The 24,455-nt window shown below is 43.2% G+C and overlaps 1 protein-coding gene across 2 annotated transcripts in view; it reads right to left on the bottom strand.

Annotated features, from left to right (window-relative positions):
• ST6GALNAC5 (ST6 N-acetylgalactosaminide alpha-2,6-sialyltransferase 5) overlaps positions 1-2,415 on the bottom strand; it is a 182,690-nt gene extending 180,275 nt beyond the window's left edge. For both annotated transcript variants that reach the window (XM_060084633.1, XM_060084643.1), the window contains exons 1-2: positions 2,401-2,415; positions 1,410-1,607 (exon numbers count right to left, since the gene is read on the bottom strand). In XM_060084633.1, coding sequence (XP_059940616.1) covers positions 1,410-1,607; positions 2,401-2,415 — 213 coding nt within the window. The remainder of the gene's footprint in view (positions 1-1,409; positions 1,608-2,400) is intronic.
• Positions 2,416-24,455: the final 22,040 nt, after the last annotated feature.

The raw sequence follows: 24,455 nt of genomic DNA, 5'->3' as shown, positions 1-24,455 counted from the left end.
AATTGTGAAACTGATGGCCCACTCTACTTTTGATTTAAGATCTACCACCAGCACCTTCCCCAGTAAATCACTTCCTAATGAAATCTCTCCCTCTTTTCTGCTTCCGTGAATTCTTCCCAGTGCAAGTTCCACTTTTTCAAAGAAACTTTCCTTGATCCTACCCGGGCAGAGATCTTTCTCATCTCTGTACTCCAACAGTAATAACTGTTTATATGCAGTACTTCCTATACATTTGTATCTACTGTCTATCTCTCTGTCTCTCTGTCATCTATCCATCCATCCACATTTCACGGTATGTTGTTTGTTTTCCCGCAGGCATTCAAAGATCCCTAAAGGCTGCGTCCTGCCTTAAATTCTTTTGTATCCTCCAAAATCCTTAGCATTATCCATTGCACAAGTGAGTAGAAGTATTTTGATTGCCACTTTAAAAAAGTTTGACTTTTTCATGCATGGTTAGAACCATCTTTTCACACAAAAGGAGCACCTGCTAAATATTACTTTGGTTCACAACCATACAACCTAGTAATACAAAAAGCAGAATAGCTGGGTGGTTTCAAGAAATCCTCTAGCTTTATAGGGCATATACAGAATGGAATTGTGTTTTAATAAAAATATATTAGCAGCTTCAAATAATGGGGAATACATTTAAACTGTATTAAAATATCTTTTCAGAATCAGGAAACTTGATTAGGATTCTCCCAGAGGCTTCACACACTGAAACGAGAGATTTATTATTCCAGGGAAAGAAGGCTCAATTTCTTAAAAATTCACCTTATTAATTATTAGCCAAGCCATGCAGCGGCTTCCCGGAAGGCAGAGGAAAATAGGCCCTCAACGATGAGTTTCAAGCCAATGGAAGCTGAGTTTGTGCCTCAAGCCTTCCGCGCTTGCCTGGGCGCCGCTCCCCAGGGCTGTAGTAATTTAGCCCAGAGCATCCGAAGCAGAGATCAGATAGGAGTCTGCGAGCCTGAGCTGCGGCCGCGGACTGGCTGCTACTCAGCCTCCGGTTCCCTGTCGGAGGTAAGCTCGGGCTGGTACCCGCGCCATTCCCGGGTCTCCTCCCACTAGGGCGCGACTTGGCTGCCAAACCCGAGGCTTCAGGAACCCTGCACCCAGCGATAGCTGCAATTCTGGGGATGAGGCGGTTCTAATTCCAGGGACAGTTCCTGTTAGGAAATTAGGCTTTGCACCCATCTCATCCCTATTCCCGGAAAAACTTTGCTTCCTGCTCCAAATAGAAATTCACACCAAGTAGGAACTATCTTGTCCCACCCCAGCGGGTCCACTCGCACTTCCAGCCTCTGAATGGCACCTACTCACGGCGCCTCCCAACCCCGGGGAAGGGGGCAAGCTCAGGTGTGCGGGATCCCCAGGCTGGGTGGCGGGAAGGCTGGCGAGCAAGCTGTCACCTTGTGGTCCGCCACGCCAAGGTATCCGTCCAGTGGCCGCGGTCCCGCGGGGGCCTCGGGGTGCGGCGGGGGGCTGCCGGTCGCCGCTGCCTGCTGCTGCTGCGGGGGCCGCTCCTTCTGGCCGCCTAGGCTGCTGTACACGAGCAACAAGCTGGTGCACATGGTGGTGAGCGCTAAACACACTGCCAGACCATGGCGCTGCGGGAGAGCGGGAGAGAGCACAGGAGAGTCGCTGAGCGCCGACCCGGGAGGAGCGCGCCTGGCGGGGACTCCGGCGCGACGGTCAGACGGGCGGGGGCAGCGGGGGTAGCCCGGGTCCCACCTTGGCAGCACGCAGCCCGGCAGAGGAGGCACCGTCGCCCTGCGTACGGCAGGGGATGCTCCCCGCGCGTCGCTGCTCTGGGCCGCCGCCGCCTCCCGCATCCCTCGGCAGAGGACAGGTGGTGCGTGGCGCCCGGCTACGCGAAGAAGAGCGCGCCGGCGGCGGGGGCAGGGGTGGGCTCACACTTTGGGAGGGGGCCCTCTGCCCCAGCTCGGCTTTGGAATGTCTAGCTTCTCCTTTCTGGACCCGTGGGGCTCTACCTTGGCGATCCTTGCAAGTTTGAAATCCGACAAGGAAACCAAGAAAGTCTGCAAAGGTCCCCCCTTCCCGCCCCTCTTAGTTTTTTGCCAGGTTGTTTCGTTAGGGCATCCCCATCCCCGAGCAAGGCGCCCACCACTCCAAGGCTTCTCTAGCTCTCCGCTGGCCGCTCGGAACTCCCGCCGGAGATCCAGGAGCCCAGCAACCCGAGTTCCCATTCGGGCTCTGGGATTCCGAGCCAGGCTGAAGCGAGGAATCGGGAGTGGACGCGGAGCAGGTGGAAAGTTGTCCCTTTGTAACGGGCGACCTCGCAGCGCAGGGTCAGGCACCCCGGAGCTCTCCCGTGCGCCCCGGGGACGCTGCGCCCGGGGGTCCCGCCTCTGCCCAGAGGAGTTATAACAAATGACTCACCACCAGGGTCTTCATTTTGGGCACCTCTTTTGTGCGGAATCCTCAGGCACACGAGTCCGGGGCCACTTTTTCTTGGAGGGTTTCCATCGTGGGTGATGGGGGCGGAAACGGCTCTGATTTTCGCCGGGCCTCCAGCCGCGGCTGAGTGAGCAGGAAAAGCTGCGGGACCCAGGAAGAGCCTCTGTTGCAGAGATTAGAGACAGAATTGAAGCTGAACCGGACCCTCGTAGTCTCTCAGCGATCTACACAACTGCCGCCTGCCGGGTCCTAAAGCCCTCTGCATTCCCCCCTTCCCGCCCCCAAATAATAATCTTTTCAGCCGAGTAGAATTTCTGGGGCGAGAGAGTTAACCGTGCCCATATACCCACCTCTTGGTCCGAAGGCTTATTTATCTTTTATGAAGTCATCAAGTAAAAGGGAAGGAGAACCCTACCGGATTCTGAACATGATAGCCATTTGAAAATTTGCAAACTACGATTTCTGTTCTGTGATTTTGATAAAAACAAGTCAACAGCCCAAATGTCAATAGCTCTATTTATAGCATTTGCGTTTATGTTCATAGCGTGTTGGAATCTGTCACGAAATAATTTTTTCAAAGAAATTATTGTTTCAGTTTTCCAACTGTAAGCTTTCTGATATTCTCTTCCCCTTAATCTTACTTTTTAAATCGAGTTATTCTCATGCAATCTTTATATCCTCATTTTCATCGAAAATATTTCATTCATTACTTGTTTTAAATATTATAGTTCATTTTTCTATCAGAACCTTGAGGTTCCTAGTGTTCATCTAAATGATATAAAAGTGTTAAGAACATTCAGCACATCATATCCACAGGATTAACTGGACCTGCAGATTCTGCCTAATTTAAATGAAAGATTTCTGGCTGCTAGAGCTAAAACTGCTTACTGCTTATTTTGTAAGAATCCTAAGGCCTTTGGTGCTCTCCTGTGTTGGTCTACTGCACTGACAGTACATAATTTACCATTCAGAACTTCAATTAAATTTTTTTTAAAAATCATTTGTTTTTTCTCGGGAAATTCACATCCATAGCTTGTCTTAAGGATACTCTCCCTCCTCCCGCCCCGTGTTGAATTACAAATGGCATTTGTTAAATGTCTAATTTAGTTAAAAACATATTTCTTGTGAAATTGCTCAGCCAGCGAAAATAGTTGTCTTAATGTATTACTTAACACCTCACCTGTAGCAGCGTAATGTTAAAGATTACATTAAGATGGAAATGATAGCAGGCCAACTGAACCATAGGCACAATAAGAGCTTTCTCAAGGCCAAAAAAGGCATTACAATCCTTTTTTAATCTTCACTAATCCATTGCTGGACTGATGATAAAACAGGAACTATTTTTAACTTATGAGGCATCCTTCTATACCCAGTATTAAGAAAGTTCAAATTAATCGGTGCAACAATGACTATCAATGCAATGCGTTTGGGGGGAAGTGAGAAACATATGGGATTCAGCCTTTCAAGGAAAAACAGAAAAATCCAAACACTGTCCAACATTGCCAGGCTTGAAGCTATTTATTCAATTTGTGCTTTAGGCATGAATAGTACCAGTTAGGGCAGAAAAAGCAGCAGCCAGAAGAGAATCTTATTGGGTCTTGGCAATTCTTTATTGGATGGTTGCACTTGACACTCAAATTAGGGAAACAAAGGACCAACTTGATGAATCATTGCAAGCAGATTATCTGTGTTTCTCCAGGGCTCCTTTTGAGATGCTACTAGTGGTAGCTTCTGCAGTTTTCAGAATCATTCCCCTTCTGTCTAGTAAGTTGCCCAGTGACCAATAAAACACTTCTAACATGTTTTGCCATGCCAAACAGAGCTATCATATTTATGATTTAAGCTCGTGGTAGCATGTTGGACATCCATTACACAGTATGTCTGACCAAATTCATTAAGCTTATGCTTTTTTTTTTTACCTCCTGGGATAGCAGTTAGTGAATAGCTAGATCTACTTATGAAATGACCAGGGTAAATTTGAAAAATGTGATTCTGAGGTTGATTTGAATAGTTTCAAGGTCTCTGGCTTTCAAATATTTGATTAGATTGATGCAATGGTTTTAGGCACTCTGGCCTGAGAGCCAAATGAACAAGGGGGAGTGGAGAAGGGCAGGTAAAACAAGTGACAAGTTAAAATCCTTGTGCTGTTTAATTCAGTGATTATTTAATGATCACCTGCTATTGGGTGGTTGTATATTAGGGAATGCAGAGAGGAATAAGGCACAGATCTTCTCATCTAAGAGCTCACAGCCTAGGGTTTCTGTGTGTGTGTGGGGGGGTGGGGTGGGTGTGTGAGACAAGTCTTCAAGTTGGCAATAAAAGACTGAGTACTAGAGATTCAACATATATTTGTCAAGTGCCTACCATGCTAAGCACCTCCTCTGGTGAGCACGTCCTACATGACAGGCATTGGGATACCTGGATAAATAGATCACATGCTGCCCTGAAGGAACTCACAGCCTACTATTCCCAAATAACTGCCATGAACCTTTATATTACAAAAAAATTAGGAAACCATCAAAATACTTGACTCGTTTTTCAAATTCTGCGTGCTTGTTTATTATTACCTGAGGGGTTTGATATCATAAGGTTAGCCACCTCTATGTAACTTTTTGTACACTTCTAAATTAATAATTTGAAGAGCCAGAGAGAGCAGAAAATAGGCAACATTCAGACACTTGAGTGACTTGGAGACAAGTAGACAAGTCAGTAAAGCTTTTTTAGTTCATCTAACTTGTCCAGTTCAATAAGTTGGGTAGTCACAATTTGCTTCTCAACATCCAGGTAGCTGAAATGGATTTCTCACGGTTTGAAATTTCTCCATATTTCTGCCTCTGGTGCCATCACATCCAATCAAATAGATTCTTACTTTTGAAAAAAAAAAAAAAAGGAAAAGAAAGGAAAGGAAAGGGAAAGAAATTGAATGTGCCACAATGTAGGTTATGTGATAGGCTGAAGGCAATGATTTATGAAACAAGGCATGTCATGGGGCGAGGAGGAGTGGGGAGGTGGGACCTGGAGCTGGAGGGAGCATCTGCCAGTGCACACGGCCACGGTGGTACCACAACGCTCTGAGGGAGGCAGAAGACAGACTGCTGGAAACTAGTGAGCCCTGCCCATGACTCCTAAGTGACCTCTCACATCAGAAACAAATGCTGCAAACATTCTAAAGATGTATGAAAAGCAGAAGACAACATAAACTGCATTTGGGATGCAACTGATTTCCACATTATGACCTTAAAGAAAAAAGGTTCTGGGCTTCCCTGGTGGCGCAGTGGTTGACAGTCCGCCTGCCGATGCAGGGGACACGGGTTCGTGCCCCGGTCTGGGAAGATCCCACATGCCGCGGAGCGGCTGGGCCCATGAGCCATGGCCGCTGAGCCTGTGAGTCCGGAGCCTGTGCTCCACAATGGGAGAGGCCACAGCACTGAGAGGCCGGCGTACTGCAAAAAAAAAAAAGAAAGAAAAGAAAAAATGTTCTGCTAAATGCTGCAAGAGCAAAAAGCTTCATAATGGCAGAAAGTCCTAGAACAAAGTGGATACTTGTTCCTTAGTTTCCTTAACTCTCTTTACTTCGCAAGCTGTGCCTAATGGGCTGGTTGGCTGAGAACAAGTCCGAGGAGTCAGGCTGCCAGGACCCAGATTCTGACTTTACCACTTCCCAGCTCTGTGACCTTGGGTAAGTTATTTAGCTGTGCCTTAATTTCCTTACCTGTAGAATAGCAACCTATCTCAAAGCTTTGTTGTGAAAGTTAAGTGAGATACCACAAATGAAGTGTCAAGAGGAGTACTGACAGATTGTTAACCGTGACTAATAATATTTTGATTATGATGAATAAACATCATAATGTTTATTTAAAGGTGAAAGACCAGGGTTTGACCTGTGTGACCAAGAGCTGCATGATGAGCAAAGGACTGAAAAATATTAAGCAGACTCTTGACTGACCTGTAAAATGACTAAACAAAGCCTAGCCCCTGCTTTTTTAGAGGGCTCATTAAGATGTTGTAGACGTGACTGCCTTGTAAATGATGAAGCTCTGCATGAGCTGAGATAATAGTCATTCATTCATTCATCCAACAAATATCAATTGAGCATCTACTATGTGCCAGGCACTGTTCTAGGCCACGAGGATGTGACAAAGACAAGCAAGCCCATGAGGCTTATAGACAAGCGAGGGCAATAAACTAATATAATAGAATAGCAGGCACTAGGGAAAAAAGCAGGGTAAAACAGCTAGAGACTGGGGTGGGGTGTAGCACTGTTTTCACTAGGATAGTGATATTTGAGGAGAGATTTGAAGAAAGGGAGGGAGGGAGCCATGAGGCTATCTGGAGGAAGGGCATTTCAGGCAAAGGAAACAGCATGTGCAAAGGCCATGAGGTAAGAGTTTGGCTGGCATGTTGAAGAGACAGCAAGGAGGTCGTGTGGCTGGAGTGGAGGGGGTGAGAGGGAGACTGGTGGGGTCGGGGAGGGCAGAGACGAAGTCCAGGGCCAGGTTGTCTAGTGCCTCACAGACCATGAAAAAGACAGTGCGGGGCTTCCCTGGTGGCGCAGTGGTTGAGAGTCTGCCTGCTGATGCAGGGGACACAGGTTCATACCCCGGTCCAGGAAGATCCCACATGCCGCGGAGCGGCTGGGCCCGTGAGCCATGGCCGCTGAGCCTGCGCGTCCGGAACCTGTGCTCCGCAACGGGAGAGGCCACAACAGTGAGAGGCCCGCATACCACATAAAAAAAAAAAAAAAAAAGGGGGCCTCCCTGGTGGCGCAAGTGGTTGAGAGTCCGCCTGCCGATGCAGGGGATACGGGTTCGTGCCCCGGTCTGGGAGGATCCCATATGCCGCGGAGCGGCTGGGCCCGTGAGCCATGGCCGCTGAGCCTGCGCGTCCAGAGCCTGCGCGTCCGGAGCCTGTGCTCCGCAACGGGGGAGGCCACAACAGTGAGAGGCCCGCATACCGCAAAAGGGACAGCATGAAGGAAACCCGTTCGAGGGTTTAGAGCAGAGGAAGGCCTTGGATCGCTAATGTTTTGGAAAGATCACCTGGCTGCTGTGCTGAGAAAAGCTTTTGGGGGAGCAAGAGCAGGAGGGAGACCGCTTAGGAGGTTCTTGCAGTGGTCTAGGTGAAGGAGGTGGTGGTGCTTTTAGGAGAAGTGACTGGTTTCAGGATGTGCTGATACCGGGTATGAAACATGAGCAAAAGAAAGGAGGCAAGCAAGCTCAAGCCTTTAGGAGTGGGTGGCTTGGGGAACGAGGCTGCTAGTTCCAAGATGGAGAATGCTGTGGGAACAGCAGGTTTGAGGGGCTGTGAATAGAGGATTTACACTTAGAGGTGCTCAGTATGAAATGTCACAGGCGGTTGAAATTCAGGCATCATGCTGGGCTTAGAGACATGGACAAAGCATCACAGTTCATGAAAGGATGAAGTCACCTAGGGATAAGCCAGGACACAGAAGAAAAGAAGTCACCGGCCTGAGCCCTGGGAGCTCCAAATTCCAGATGCCAACAATAGGAGGCATTATTACAGTAATGATAATACTGAAAAAACAGTGAATGACTCTCTGAACCTGATTTGATTTAGATGGCTGATTATTTTCATTTTGAATGGATTTTCCATTCCAAGACAGTGAGTCATTTATGCCCTCAAAGCACTTTTCAAATTCTGTATCAAGCGTATTCATTTATATATTTATTTGTCATCCTTCCTTCTAGATCATAAATTTTCTAGAACTGGAACTATGTCCTCTTACTGTTTAGATCCTCCATAAATCCATAGCCCAGCATATAAGTGAGAGTAATATTATTACTCACTAACATTTATCCAGATCCTTACTATGTGCCAGCACTCATCTAAGAGTTTTACATTATTTAACACTTTTAGTCCCTACAACAACCCCACGAGGTAGGTACTATTATTTTCCCCATTTCACAAATGAGTGAACTGAGGCACTGAGCGTCATTTGTCCAAAGCCACCCAGACTTTGGCAAGTGGTAGCATTAGACTAAATCAATATTTGTTCATACAAATCAATATTTGTTAAAGAATGAATGGATAGATGCTTTGTAGGAGTTCCTGCAACCACGTTCTTCCACTAAACTCCAAATTGGTCTGATTTATAAGAATACAGTTTACACCCAATCTTTAGATAGTATAACCTTGTTTATATATAACAAATATAAACAAGGTAGTGCCTTGTTTTGTGATGTACTTTTTTGCTACTTTTATTTCTTCAAGATGTGTTTTACAGACAGTAAAATACATAAAATTAGGGGTACAGTTTGATGAGTTTTGACAAAATTATACACCTGTTCACCACCACCACTGTCAAGATATAGATCATTTCCATCATCCCAGAGAATGCCCTCATGCTTCCTCCCAGTCAGACTACCTCTCACCCAATAGGCAAACAGCAAAGATTGTCCTGATTTTTATCACAATAGATCAGCCTTGCTTGTTCTAGAACTTAATATAGATGAAAACATACAGCATATGCCTTTCAGTCTGACTTCTTTCTCTTAGCACACTATTTTGAGGTTTATCCATCTCATTGGGTGTTTTAAGAGTTTGTTCCTTTTTATTGCTGAGTACTATTCTATTGTGTGAAAATGACACAGTTGTTTTTATCCATTCTCCTGTTGATGAACGTTTGGGTCGCTTGCAATTTGGGGCTCTTAGGGATAAAGTTACTGAGGACGTACTTGTCTTTTGGTAGATGTATGGCTTCATTTTTCTTGCATGCATACCTAGGAGTGGAATGGTCAGGTCATGTGATAGGTGTCGGGTTAACTTTAAAAGAAATTGTTAAACTGTTTTCCAAAGTGGTTGGACCATTTTTTATTCCCACCAGCAACAAATGAGGCTTCAGTCGTTCCACATCCCGTCAGCATGTGGTGTGGTCAGTCTTTTTTTTTTTTTGCGATACTCGGGCCTCTCACTGTTGTGGCCTCTCCCGCCGCGGAGCACAGCCTCCGGACATGCAGGCTCAGCGGCCATGGCTCACCGGCCCAGCCGCTCCACAGCATGTGGGATCTTCCCGGACCGGGGCACGAACCCGTGTCCCTTGCATCGGCAGGCGGACTCTCAACCACTGCGCCACCAGGGAAGCCCAGTGTGGTCAGTCTTTTAAATGTCTCTTGGCTTTTGTACAGTTTTCCAGATAAAGTTAGAAATCCTTGCTGAGCATCCCAGGTCCTTCCCAACTATGCATCCACCACTCCCTTTGAATCTCATCTCTACACAGGAACCTTCTGAATTAGCCATAAAAACTGTTCTTTGAATTTACAGTACTTATGGTCAGTCAGCTGGGTCTTTCAACAAGTCCCTTTCTGTCCTGCTCCTTCACATCTCAGCCTGTGCCCCATCCACCAGCATCACCCACTTTCTGATCCTGCAGTTGGACACTGAGGCCCCCCCTTAACGCTCTCCAGCTCAGTTAAAAGCACAGGCTTGGAATCACACAGACCAGGTTCGGCCCAACCTCTCGCGACTGAGAGCAAGCCACTGACTGCCCCTCTCAGGTTCCTCATTTGTAACAGGCAGATAGTAAAACCTTTCGAGCAGAGTAGTTGTGTAGACAAAATACACTAACATATGGAAAGGGTTCATCACCAATCTGACGATACAGATGGATCGAACAAAAGGTGTGTTTTCATAAGAGGCCGCCTGTTTGGTATAAAAGAATTCATCCTCCAATGTTTATTGAGCTTATAGTAAAAATAATAGTTAATAGGTGTTGTGTGCCTGCTATCAGGCATGGTGCTAATTGGAGGCAGTGGCTTTTTTAATCGGGAATGATGTCATCTCCACTTTACCAACAAGGAAACTGAAATGTAGAGATGTGAGGTCGTTTGCTCAAGAAAGGGACAGAACCAAGATTTGACCAGACCTGTCTGAGTGCAGAGCCTTCCCTCACAAGCTCCACATTCCACACTCCGCTGTTTTCTACATGCTCTGACTCTAGGCCAAGTCCTCCACTGGATGCTGGAGTTGCAGAGAGGAGAAAGACACAGCCCTCACTTACAGAAGACAAATCCATGAGCAGGTAATTATACCCCAATATGTTAAGTTTAAATGTTGAGTTACAAATGAAGAATTAGGGGGATCACAGAAGAGGGACATATGGCTGGGTGGGAGTGTTTCAGATATGATTTCTGGCAAAAGAGAAACGTTCAGCTGGTTTTAAGGGATCACTAGAAACAGGTCAGGAGAAGGCCAGTGTCCCTTGGCAGAAAGGACAGCATAAACAAAGCAAAACTGTGGAAGCATGGGACCTCATGGTAGGTGCTGACAACAGAGAAGGAGTTTGTGGGTAAGGTAGAGAGTCATCAGAACCAGAGTGGTTCTGTACAGTTCCGCAGGTTGTGCAGTGCGCAAGGATGTGCATCTAAGTGGGTATCACAGTCACAGATACTGCAGATTTCTATATTTATTTCATCAGTTTGAAAATGACCATGACCATGTGTAGACTATGCTTTACACATATCAGAGTATTATAACAATTTTCCATTAGATAGATGTAGAGTGTTGTGAGTACCAGAAGCCTTTAAAAATTTGCACAGTAGTGCCCTTTGAGCTGGGAGTAGTGTAGTCAGAATTACTTTCTAGGTGGATGTCTCTGGAGACAGTGAGAGGGATGGCTTTGTAGGGGGAAAGACTGGAGCCAGAGAGGACAGCTAGGACCCTGTTGTGGAAATCTGAGTGAGAAATAAAGGCTTCAGCCAGGGCAGTGGTGGTTGGGATGGACTGAAGAAATTCTTAGGCAGGTATTAAGTTATAATGGGTAAATGGATCAAATCCTAACTATGCAGAAGAGGATTTATAAATAAGTGCCTTTTGGGGAATTCCCTGGCTGTCCAGTGGTTAAGACTCGGCGCTTTCACTGCCGTGGGCCCGGGTTCGATCCCTAGTTGGGGAACTAAGATCTCACAAGCTGTGCGCCATGGCCCCCTCCCCCCAAAATGTGCTTTTTTCATGCAAAATGGGGTGTATAATTTTGGCCACATTTCACAGTGATATAGAATAATAATAAAAAATGGCTTATATGATGTCATAGTTTGGGTTCTCTCGCAAGCATACCCTGCAATAAAGATCCATGTGCAAGCCTCTCTTTGGCAGGTGCAGCAAACCCCTTTGGGGAGTGTAGGGAAGTGATATAGAGAGGAACGGCAGCCAGTAAATGGTGCATCATCCAGCAAGTTACAACGGTAGACAACTGTGGCTCAGTCCTGCTGGAGAAATGCTGGCTGCCAGTGTAGAAGTCAGGCCTTGGTGTTTCCACCGGGGGCTGGGGGAGCAGGGGCATTTGGTTTAGGGCTGCCCTGGGCTTGGAGCGATGGGCGCTGGTTCTTTGGCCCCTGCTGCCTGCTTCACACGTGGCCATGCAGGCAGGTTCGGAGGCCGGAAAAGTCCCTCAGGCAGGGACTGGCAGGTGCTGGAGGTTGAAGTCCCCACAGAGTTTTCAAAGGACTCTTGAGAGTTTTCAAAGGATTCAAATTCCTTAGGTTGTTTCAACCTCCGGGTAGTTTTGTGACCTAGAAAAATGTGTGGTTTCCGGCTAAGCCTGGGCAGCTCTTGCTCATGGTCAGTTCCACCTGCCTCCAGAGCTGCTGCTCCAAACAGAAACGTCTCTTGTCAAGGTCCCTCCCCTCTTCCTCACTACTGACTTGTTGGGATATCTGTCTCCTGATATAGACTGTGGGCCGTCGAATTTAGAAATTTTGTATAATTCACCTTTGTTTTCCCAGAGCCTGGTAAACAGTGGGTGTTTAGTGAATGTAATTGAGTGGATGGATGAATGATTATTATCATCGCCATTTTAGCGGTGTTAAAACTGGGACTGACAGAGCTAAAGCAAGTTACCCAGAGTCACACCACCAGTTAGAAGAGACAGGACTTGAACTCTGCTCCTCCACATGCCTCTCGAGAAATCTTGCTGCTGCCATGCAGCTCCGTGAAGGTGGGCATAGCGACTCTGTTGGGGATTCGTAAATCCCACAGGCCTGTAAAGTTTGGAGTATTTGAAGGTAGGCCAACAGCTAGAAAGGAAGGCCAGGAAGCTTCAGGGAAGGGAGTTTTTCACATTAGGAACTGACTTTTGTTTTATTATTTATGATATCTCAAAGTAGAATGGGGAAAGACAAATAGGGGCAAACACTGTGACCCTCATAAAATAAAACAAATTTTTCCTCCAAATGTGAAAGACAAAGGACCATCCCCGTAGGACCCAGTGCAACGATCTGAAAGCTGAGTGAGCACCTGCTGTAAAGCTCGCTGTGCTCCTGGGTAACCTGGGAAGTCAGGGGTGATGCTGGGGCTACATCAAGGAAGGCCGGCCTTTTTATTCTTTTTGTTCATCATGCAATGAAAGGGGTAGCAGCTGCAAGAGGGAAGCCAGCTAAAGAGTTTTCAGAATGAATTTAAAAGTGCATTCTTGAGTGTTCTTGCAATATTTCTGCTAATGTAAGAAGCATGATTGATCTATAAGCATCTTTCTGCTTCTCTTCCCATGTTAATTTATATCATTCTTGTCTTTTTCCTTTTGTTTCAAAATATTGCATATGCCATTTAAAACAGCTGATTTTATTTAAGTAGCATTGAAATGTGACACTTTTAAAGAGTCAACTTTTTAAAAAAGTCAACTACATCCATGTTTGAATCTCAGCTCTACCATTTATAGGCTGTGACCTTGAGCAAGATACCAAGTCTCTCTAAGCTCCAGTTGTCCCATCCATGCAAGGGCAATGGTAATACTGCCCTCCTCAGCTGGGCCATTTTAAGGATTAAATGAGGTAATGATGAGGGTTTCCAATTGGTATATAGAATTTTTATGTATTTAATCCTCACAACAACCCTCTCAGCTAGCTACTGTTGTAGTGTCCTTTTATATATAAGGAAACTGAGGCATGCACAGGCAAAATATCTTGCTCAAGATCACAGAGTTACTAAGTCATAGTATCAATATTTGGACCCTCACACATAATGAACTTTAAAAAAACTGTCAATTATTATTGTAGTTTAAATAAAACATTTCCTGGAACTCATTGTGTGAGTTAAAATTGGAGCTGTCTGGTTGAGGTAGGAATGGGAAGCCCAGATCTCTTCCTCCTGCTGAGGTGGCCATAACTTGGAAGTTATGCTTGGAAACCACCGGCCTTCCTATTGCTGGTAGAGAAAAATAAACATGAATAAAAAATGAAAAACTGACGGATCCTTATAGGTGTTCTGTTTGTAATGCCTTCTATGTCCCACACCTGTCCTGTCGCTCCTCAAATAAACAGGTACATCTCCTAAGATGACAGACAAGGCAAGAGCCATGATGAGAGGTTTCTGGGGGGCCTGTTTTTGTGAGATCCAAACGAGGGTAGGTCAGTGGCACAACCGGATAATTTTGCATTAAAATTTGTACTTAACAACTTAAATTGTTTGAAAAATATTCACTCATTAAGCAAACAGTCATAGAGTATAAAGTATGTATCAGACATGGTTCCAGTATTTGGGTGTTGCTAGTTGGGCTCAAGATACTGAAGTAGAAACCCAGCTATATATGCTCACACCTCCTCTCCCCGAGTCATCCCACTTGGCACCTGCAGGTGTCCCTGCCTGCCCATTTCCCACTGTGTGTAGTCTGGATGACCACTTCTTTGTTGCACCATCTCAATCCAGACACTAACATCTTTTCCCATGCGTTCTTATATATTCTGTAATGTTTCTATCGTCACTTCCCATAGAGGCATGTGTTGTTTCATTTTCTATTTTCAGAACCTTACTTCCATGCCCTTCCAACCAGGGTAAACTTCTCATGTGAACTTATTTCCGTTTTCAAGTCAGAAGGCAGGGATTTTCTTCAACATGATATCTCTGAAGGGACAGGGCTGTCATAGCACCTAACTTGCAAGATGATCATGAAGCTTGACCTCTATAACACAGGCTCTGGCACATAGTAGGCCCTCAATTACATGTGATTTCCCCTCTTCTTTAAGAACACAGTAGCCTAAATTATATACTGTGAGATCATTTACAATTTATGCATTGTTATACATCAAGGAGTTAAAAATATGGAGGTCATTTCTTCCTTTTCTAAGTTATCATCAAATAGAATTTATGAGCCCTCAGATTCATGGACTTTCAATGAATGATATAAAATTGAGGCAATAAAGCTCCATTCCATATTTTGGCTCAGAAATTCTTTCACATACATTTTTGGACCTAATAATAGTATTTTGTACTTGTAAAACTTCTTTTCAACTTAGACACTTGTACGATGGTTGGCATTGTTTCATGCTTATGTCAACTAGTCCTATGTACCAATGAGTTGAGTTTTAATTTTCCATGTGTAAATTTGGTGCCTGCATTTGTATGTGTCATAAGTGGGAAGGCTAATTGAAAAGTGATGAGATTTGAATCTAAGTGATTTGACATGCAGGGGTTTCTAGGATAATTAAATAATTAATTGCTTCACCTATCTAGCATTTATTGAGAGCCTACACGGTTGACATGCAGCATGCTATGTGCTAATAATACGAAGACGAAAGAGTTTCTCAGGAAGCTAACAGGCAATTAAAGGATTGCATAAAGGATTCCATAAAGGATTGTAGTGTGGTATGTGGAAAGTGCAGCAATAGCAGCACTGGTATAGTGGTAGCAAAAAAGCAGGAGCAATCAATTCACTAAGTTTTCAAGTATGCTATGATGAGGCCAACAGATCATGATATGATTGCCACTGAAAAATAATGTATGCTCTGTTATATTCGGAGATCCCAAGAGGAGGGGCATGCTATACCACAGGGGGCCACGTGAGCAAGCTCCAGTGTTGGTCAGGATGTAGGGGGAGGAAGGGCTGTGGGCAGGAGCCTTTCTTGTGGTGGAGCAAGGCAGGATAAGCAAGTTTAGGAGTGGCTAGTTGAATGACTGCAGCAGGATCTGGGGCTGAGGGGCTGGCTCCAGTTGTCTAGTGCCTGGTCCTGGGGTGATTAGGGAAAGTGAATGAGAGCTGGTAAAGGAGACTGTTGGGGGTATGGGCTCTGGATTGCTTAGTTTATATGTGAAAGGCGTGCTTCTGGGCTAGTTGTTTGCTGTCTTTCTCTAGGAATTAGCTAACCCTTGGAGGAGCGGTCTGTCCAGAAACAGCAAGGCCCCAAATATCAAAGCATCAAAATATACAAAATGAAGAATATGGTTAATACAAACATGTTGGCCAGGGCAGCCAGGAGAACAGGACTAAACCAAGAGCAAAAGAACTTTCTGGACAGAGGGTTCAGTTTATGCAAATATCCAGAGACATGGAAGAACCTGTTTGTACTTTAATATGTTTGGAGTCTGGAGTCAGGACAAAATGTGAGCAGTAGGGCTGGGGTGGTGCTGTGAGCAGCAGCCAGTGCGTGAAGTTTGCCTGGATAAGGCATTTGGACTTCATGTGAAAGGTAGTAAGGTATAACTGAAGGGTTTTACCGAGGAGGGTGACAATGATTTCAGTTTCCTTCTGTTTGGTGAAAATCTATGCTATTATATCTATGCTACTTAAAAATTAAAGAGGTTTCACATTTCATCTTTGTAAGATAAACAACATGATCTCTTTAGTACTTTCAATGGTTATGTAAAGAATATTTACTCTTTGTCTCCTACAGATTGTAAATCCTTGGTGTTCTCTTTCCAGCACCCTCCAAGCAGGCAGGTAGTACAGCAGAGAGTACAGGGTGATAAGGCAGTCGTTAGAGGACCAAGGCCTGGTCATTCCATTGGTTGAGTCACCTCACTTCTCCAAAGAGAAGATAAGATCATCCACTGGAGCTGGTCAGTTGGCGTGGATCCTGTATCTGCCACTTACTGTGTGAGTGACCTCAGGCAAGTTATTGAACTATTGTCTCAATTTCCTCATATGTAAAATGGAAATAAAAGAATATTTATATTACAGGATTGACAACAGGATTTGGTTTCCCCATCCATCATGCCTCTTCCAACACCATCTCTGTGCAAACCAATGCCTTATAATATTATTATGACGGTCTAGGCAACGTTGGACCAAAGAATGTACATCATCGCAGAATAAAGGGCAACGGGATGATGTTTATGGAAATCACTGGTACTATCATATTCCTCAACCCCCAGGAGCAGCTACTCTTCTAAAGTGGAAGAATAGAATATTGAAGACTGTTGTTCTTGGCTGAAGCCGGCATTCTGTAAAGTTAGTGTGCTGTCTTATAGGTTGCTATAAACCAGAGATTACTATCTGGCATGTTTTCCTCCTCCTGTTCTCTATGACCAAAATACAGACATTGGGGAACCAAAAGCTAAGGGGAGTGGTGCCTTGTGTGATTACATCTTATGCCTCCTAGCAACCTTTGTGCTTCCTGTCCTTATGCCTCTGGGTTCTATTTCTACTAGGAGATACAATAATTGTTCCCATGAATTGGAAGCTACCAGTGCTGCCTTGTCCTTTCAGACTCTTCATGCCACTAGGAAACTGCCCCCCAAAGAGACTGTATTTCATCTGGGCTTGTTGATCATGCAGAGCAAAATAGGGTTACAGCTACATACACAGTGAGACTAGGCAGAAGCAAGGATGGAAACGCTAGATGCTTCGTGGGATCTTAATGGAAGACTGTCACAACCCCACATAGGCAGGTCCACCAAGGACTCATATCCTTCAAGAATGAAAGTCTGTGTCAGTGAACTGAGCAAAGAACCCCAACAAATGAGTTGATGGTTCAAAGCAAAGAGACACAGAATGTGTAGCCTTGAGTTGTATTTCCCTCCTTGCTATTCTATAGAGATGATACATAGATAGCTAGATAGTTAGGAGGTTGGCTGGTTGACTGGCTGGCTGGCTGAATGGGCACAGACACACATACATATTGATACATACGTAGGTGTTTCCATAGTGTAGTGTTTATTACATTCACCTCACACACATACATACATACATAATAAAACCTCTCACCATAAGATGAAAATTGGAGCCCAAACTTTGAAAAAGTTTGTGATTTTATAAGGTTCCTGAAAAACAATATTTGCAGTTGGTCTTTCAGTCACCGTGTAAAAGAAAAGGAATTGTTTTCAATTATTAGTTATGTGGAAAATAGGCCAACTTACAAACAAAATATGTCCTCTAAACAAAACTAGGAAAGTCCCAAATAATTATAAGGCAGTCACTCTCTAACTTACCCTTTCTCCTAACCCCTTTCAAGAAGATAAGAACTTTAGCTCAGCCCAATTTTGGAATAGGAGCTGGGTGGGGGCTAGGGGTCAATCTAATCACATTGCATTGCACTGGCACAGTCTTCCTTTTGTGGGAGAGAGTGTAAGTACATTTTTATTTTGGTATCGTTTCCTTCTTTTACCTGATAATGTGTTGCTTGAATTAAGTTTTAAAGATTATAGGGGTAAGATTTGTTAATTTTCCTGCCTCCCAGAATCCATTCTCCTCTGTTTTCTTTTGAGAAAGATTTTCTTGTGAGAAATCACCTCTCCCCCACAAATCACCTCTCATTTGTGTCATTTAGATGGAATTCTCAGTCAAGGGGCCCTGCCCTTCTCTAACCAATGAGTGGGTTCATGACCCCGCACACATGTCCTAGGCTAATTGAACTTTATCTTCCAATAGGTGAGAGCTTGAGCAGAGTAATGCAAAGAAGGAAACGAAATCAGGTTGAAATGGACTCATCCCCATGGTGGCAGCACCATGTCTGGCTCCTCCCACCAGAATCTCTGGAGCTGTCCTGATTCTTGCCCCTTCTGAGCCCAATTCTTCTAATATTACTTCCGTCTTGTGAACCATCCTATATCCGTCCAACAAATTCATTTTGTTTCATGTTAATTAGAGATTAGATTGGATTCCAAGACTAGACTGGAGTCTAATAACCCTAACTAGGTCAGAGTAGAAAAGCTCTTAAAGCAGGCAGGAAGGGGAAAGATAGATACTCTTGACATAAGGAAGTCCTGAGCAAAGTGATGATGGTCTTAAACAACATGATGAGTCTGGATAACCTCAAGTAGCGCAGAACAAAGAGTCAGTACAAAATTAATCCTGAAGGGTTTTATTTTATTTTATTATTACTTTTTTTTTGCGGTACGCGGGCCTCTCACTGTTGTGGCCTCTCCCGTTGCAGAGCACAGGCTCCGGACGCGCAGGCTCAGCGGCCATGGCTCACGAGCCCAGCCGCTCCGCGGCACGTGGGATCTTCCTGAACCGGGGCACGAACCCATGTCCCCTGCATCGGCAGGCGGACCCTCAACCACTGCGCCACCAGGGAAGCCCCTCCTGAAGAGGTTTTTATCCTTGCCTGGTGATTCCCAATATGTGGGCTATGGATCTCTAGGTTACTGCACAGTCTAAAAAGACAAATTCTTTAAGAACCTCATCTGTAGATTGAATGAAAATCCATGGGATTACTGTCATGTGATATTCTGTGAAAAAAATTTAAATACAAGAAGTCTTACCATTGAAATGGTAGGGAACAACTGGTCTAAGTCAGCAGTTCTCAATTGTAGAGTGGTTAACACATTTCCCTTTCATGGTGCAATTTGATATTAGTTGAAATGTCAAGGGTTACAGGTACATTACTTCTTTTATAAATTAGAGCAGATTCAAGGCTGTCCTTTCTATAAATTCATCTTGTCTACTTGTATTCTGATTTGTTTTCTTGAGTGGGAGAGAACTGAGTGGAATTTTAACTGCTGCTCCAAGAATTGTACACAAATCATTTGTCTATTCTGTCTCCATCACAGAGCATGGCGAGCTTCTGGTACTGGTGTGACACTGATGATTATAGAGCTAATGCATTGTCGAGGTGTTTGTGAGTTGTAGTTCCATCATTACTTTCTTTTATCTTTCATTTTACCCTCAGGTACATTTATTATTTATTTTGAAAAATCCAAACTTATGCAAAAGTTAACAGGAGAGTATAAAAAATTCTTACATTCCCTTCATTCAGATTTCCTAATTGTTAACATATTACTGCATTCCATCTATGGCTTCTAATCTCTCATATGTATATATCAGAAAGATGAGAGGAGATGGCGTATCTATCTATCTATCTATCTATCTATCTATATCAAGCAATCATTCATTGCTGTGGTATTCTTGCAAAGAATGCATGCTTGAGTCTAGTCATGAGGAAACGGGGTGGACCCCAACTGTGCACTTAACTGTCCTTTCTCCTTAGTCTCCTTCAGCCTGGAATAGTTCTTCAATCTTTCCGACTTTCGCATCCATGGTAGTTTCAAATAGCGCAGGCCTTTCAGCAATGCTCAAAACATGCACTAAGTATATATTTTAAAATTTTCTAGTGGAAAAGCAAAATGGAATTTTTTTCTAGCATTAGGAAAAGGAAAAAGAATCAGGTGAAATTAATAGTGATAATATACTTATTTAACCCATTTCTTTCAAAATGTTATTTAAAAATGTAATCAGTACAAAAATTATCTATTTATGTTATTTTTTCCATATAAAAATTTTGAAATCCAATGTAAATATAGCACATCTCAATTAAGACTGGTCACATTCCAAGTGCTCAGTAGCCACATGCAGCCAGCACTAGCATACTGGACAGTGCCCTGTCACTGTGTCTCATAGTCTGGGTCCCCCAGTAGTTTCCTCATGACCAGACTCAGGCATGCATTCTTTGTAGAAACGAAGCTGTGCTCTTTGTGGTTTGTCACATCAGTAGGTACATGGTGTTGACCTGACTCATCACTGCTGATGTTAACCTCGGTCACTGGGTCATGAGATGAGGGTGTCGTCCAGGTTTCTACACTGCAAAGTCACTATTTTTTCTTTTGTAATTGTTAAGTATTTATCCTGTTCCTCTTCAAACCATCAGCCACCAGCCTTTACTTCCAAGGCAACTTCTGCCTAAATCAACTACCAGCATATTGATGGCCAGATGGTGTTTTCTATTTCCATCATTCCTTCTATATTTATTAGTTGACTTTCTGTTGTAAGGAAAAACTTTTCCTTCTTTCCTCTTCATTCACTCATATCAGCATGGACTCATGGAAATTTATTTTACTCAATAATAGATTTTAATCTGTTACTATCAGTATTTATTTTGATGCTTATAATGTCCATATTTGACCAGTGGGAGACCCTTCAAGCTGACTCCTCTGTCCCTTTGATGTATCTTTGTCATTCTTTGAGCATTCCTTCAATTCTGGTCCAATAAGATATTCTAGGTTTGTCTTGTATTTTTCCTGTCTCACCCTTGGGATTAGTTATTTCCCCAAGGAGTCCTGTTTCCTTCTAATGTTAGACAGAATTTAGAAACCAAGATTTTGGTATGATGTGCTTATTTATACTGGGTCAGCGGACAGAGCTAAGATGCATACATATACATATATTTATATACACATACATTAATATTTATTTATATAGCTGTTAAAAAACCATGAGTTCCCACTGATGCCCCCCAATTCCAATTGAACACTTTAGAGTTCTTTTTCAGTCTTCCCCTTTTCTATACTTGTAATCCTTCTTCTTATAGTGAGAAACTTGGTTCGCATTATTTTGAGTATGTTTATTTATTTGTTCAGCCCCACTGCATGTCACCAATGGCTAGATCATGCCAGCTGTTGTTTTTGTTTGTTTGTTTGCTTTGTTTGTTTGTTTTTTTGCAGTACGCGGGCCTCTCACTGTTGTGGCCTCTCCCGTTGCAGAGCACAGGCTCCGGACGTGCAGGCTCAGCGGCCATGGCTCACAGGCCTAGCCGCTCCGTGGCATGTGGGATCTTCCCAGACCGGTGCACGAACCCGTGTCCCCTGCATCGGCAGGCGGACTCTCAACCACTGCGTCACCAGGGAATCCCCCAGCTTCCTTGATCCTCAGCATCACTGTTGTCTCCTTGTCCTTGCTGCTGTCTTCTTGGTCTCATAAATACCTCCTTCACACCACTGCCTCCTTGCCCCCCCGAACTTGCAGGTACCTCCTTGGCCTTACTGCCTATCAGCCCCTCCCTTGCTTAGCCCCATCCATGCTACTTCTCCAAGAGAAAGGGAAGGGAAGGGGAGGGAAGTGAAAAAGAAGAGGAAATGCTTCTTGTTTTTAAATTAAGAAGTCAAGCATAGACTTAGGCTTTTGGGAACATGGCAGATTGGATATTTTGAAAAGCTCTCTCACTGACAAACACCTAAGTGATGGATAAATTAAAAATCAAACAACCATAAAAAGTTTTAAGTATTGATGCATTACTAAATGTTCAAGAAAGTAAGAGAAATTTTTAAAGGGCAGTAACCCCTAAATGTAATAAACAGAACAAAATTTAAAATTATGATTATTAAGAGCTGAAACCAGAGTGGTTAAGTGGACACTGATAACTGGGCTGCCCTGAGTGGGAAGGGGGAGGGAATGTAGTTCCCAGTATAATAGAACTTTGAGGATTGATGCCTCATAGAGGGATAAGAAATACTAGGCCTGAGGCCTGTGCAATGTGGGCAGATGAGCAGACCAGTCCCACATACATTTGGGCACTAAAAGGAGTCACACCTTCATCAAAAGGTGGGTTAGACATTGACGGTGAAACCAGCCTACTTCTTCCAAGGGGAAAAACAAAAGTTATCTCCTGAGAATTTGCTACCATAGACCTACACTCGTGTGGTGTCTGGGGTTTAAGTTTAGACTACCTCTGTGGCTAGGCGAATATCAAGCTGAGATTAAATTAAACTGGTTCTGGAGTCTGAAGCTCTTGCAAGTCTTCTCTGGAGAAGGCCATTTTAACCCTAGGCTACTTAAATTTCCCAAGATTAAGTTCAGGCAAATACAAACTCATGATTAAGGAAAAAAAAAAAAAAACCCAAACATCAAACACATGAGAAAACAAGCTCCACATTTAAAAAGCAGTAGAAACAACCAATCAACGATTTGGGCTCAATAAACTTCAGCTATGTGGATTATCCCATATAGAATATAGCATACCCATGCATGAAATAGAAATGAAACTTAAAAATCAAAGAACAAGAGACTATCAAAAACAATCAGAAATGTTTAGGAAAAAATATATAATCATTGAAACTATGAAGAGCTCAAAAGCATCCAGAACTCTCACACACCATTGGTAGGAATGTGATTGGTACAGATACTTGGTGAAAAAGTTGTGTCTATTAAAAGTGAACCTATAGCAAATCCTATGACCTGGCAATTTCACTTCTAAGTACACTTCCAGCAGGAGTGCATGCATATGTGCACCAAAAACATGTCCTAGAATGTTCATAGCAGCACTATTGGTAACAGCCCTTAGCTAGCAACTTCCCACATGGCCACCAATACATTGTATTGAAAAATTAATTATGGTGTATTCCTGCAGTGGAAAGCTATACAGTAATGAGAGTGAACAAACTACAACTACACTTCTGAGTATACATCCGAAGAAAACTAAAATTCAAAAAGATATATGCACCCCAATGGCCATAGCAGCATTATTTACAATAGCCAAGAATGGAAGCTACCTAAATGTCCATCAACAGAGGAATGGATAAAGACGATGTGGTATATATACATGATGGAATATTACTCAGCCATAAAAAAGAATGAACTAATGCCATTTGCAGCAACATGGATGGACCTAGAGATTAACATGCTAAGTGAAGTAAGTTAGACAGAGAAAGACAAATATCATATGATATTGCTTATATGAGGAATCTAAAGAAAATGATACAAATGAACTTATTTACAATCAGAAATCGATTCACAGGCATAGAAAACAAATGTATGGTTACCAAAGGGGAAAGGGGGAGGAGCAATAAATTAGGAGTTTGGGATTAAAATGTACACATTACTATATATAAAATAGATAACCAGCAAGGACCTACTGTATAGCACAGGGAACTACACTCAGTACCTTATAATAACTTACAATGGAAAAAAATCTAAAAAAGAATATATAAATAAATTATCTATCTATCTATCTGAATCTTTGCTGTACCCCTGAAACTAAAACAACATTGTAAATCAGCTACATTTCAATAAAAATTTTAAAAAACAACAAAAACCAAACTACAACTACATACAACAATATATATGAATGTCACAAGCATCATGTGTAAAAGAAGTCGGACACAAAAGATAATATGCTCATTATTCCATTTAGATGAAGTTCAAAAATAGATAAAACTAATTTATGCTGTAAAAGTCAAGATAATAATTATCTGTGGTGGGAGTGAATGACTGAGAAGGAGGATGAGGGGATTTTGGAGTAGTTGGTCATATTACGTTATTTGATCTGGGTGATGGTTACACAAATGTGTCTCATCTGTGAAACTTAACATGTACATTTAGGATATGTAAGTATACTCTTCTGAATGTATATTATACTTTAATAACAAGTTTGAATATAAAAATAATTCTAGCTTAAGAAATAGCGGTGCCTCAATGTTTATTCATTCATTCAACAAATATATTTATGCACTGTTCTTGTAGTTACCGGGAATATAGCAGTAAATAAGAAAGAAAGATCTTGCCCTTAGAGAACTTATAGTCTCCTAGCAGAGAGAGAAAATAAATTCAAAAATGGATAAAATTATAAAATCTCAGGGAGTGATAAATGCAGTGAAGAAAAAATTAAGAAAATGCAATTCAGAGCATAAGGAAATAGATAACATTGACTGGGATCCATCAGAGAAGACCTCCCTAAGGAGGTGACAATAGAGCAGAAGCTGGAAGAAGTGAGTGCAAACGATGTGCAAAGTTGGGAGGATGTAAGCCCTGAATTAGGAAGAACCTTAGGGTTCTGTTGGAAAAAGTCGAAACTCCCCTTAGAATAAAGATTGGCAGTATTTGGCTATTTCTTTTTCTCATGAAATGAGATGTTTTGTTGGCTACATGTACATAAGGTTCTGTTAACAAATATTTGTGACAGTATCTGCTTTGCTTCTCTACAAAATGTGGGGAGTTGGGGTTTGGTCAGCAAGGGGTGGGTTCTTACATCTGAATGACATTTGTCCTGTGTGTTGCAGTGGGGGAGACATTGAGAGCCACTAACCTTGGCCATGAGAAGCCACTGAAGGGAATAAAGTAGTGGAGTGATACGATGAGATTTGTGTTTTAGAAGGATTAT

Source organism: Mesoplodon densirostris, chromosome 2 (genome assembly GCF_025265405.1).
Source record: "Mesoplodon densirostris isolate mMesDen1 chromosome 2, mMesDen1 primary haplotype, whole genome shotgun sequence".
In the NCBI taxonomy this organism is placed as follows: domain Eukaryota; kingdom Metazoa; phylum Chordata; class Mammalia; order Artiodactyla; family Ziphiidae; genus Mesoplodon; species Mesoplodon densirostris.
The sequence above is the reverse complement of the archived record's forward strand: the minus strand, read 5'-3'. Positions and strand labels throughout refer to the sequence as shown.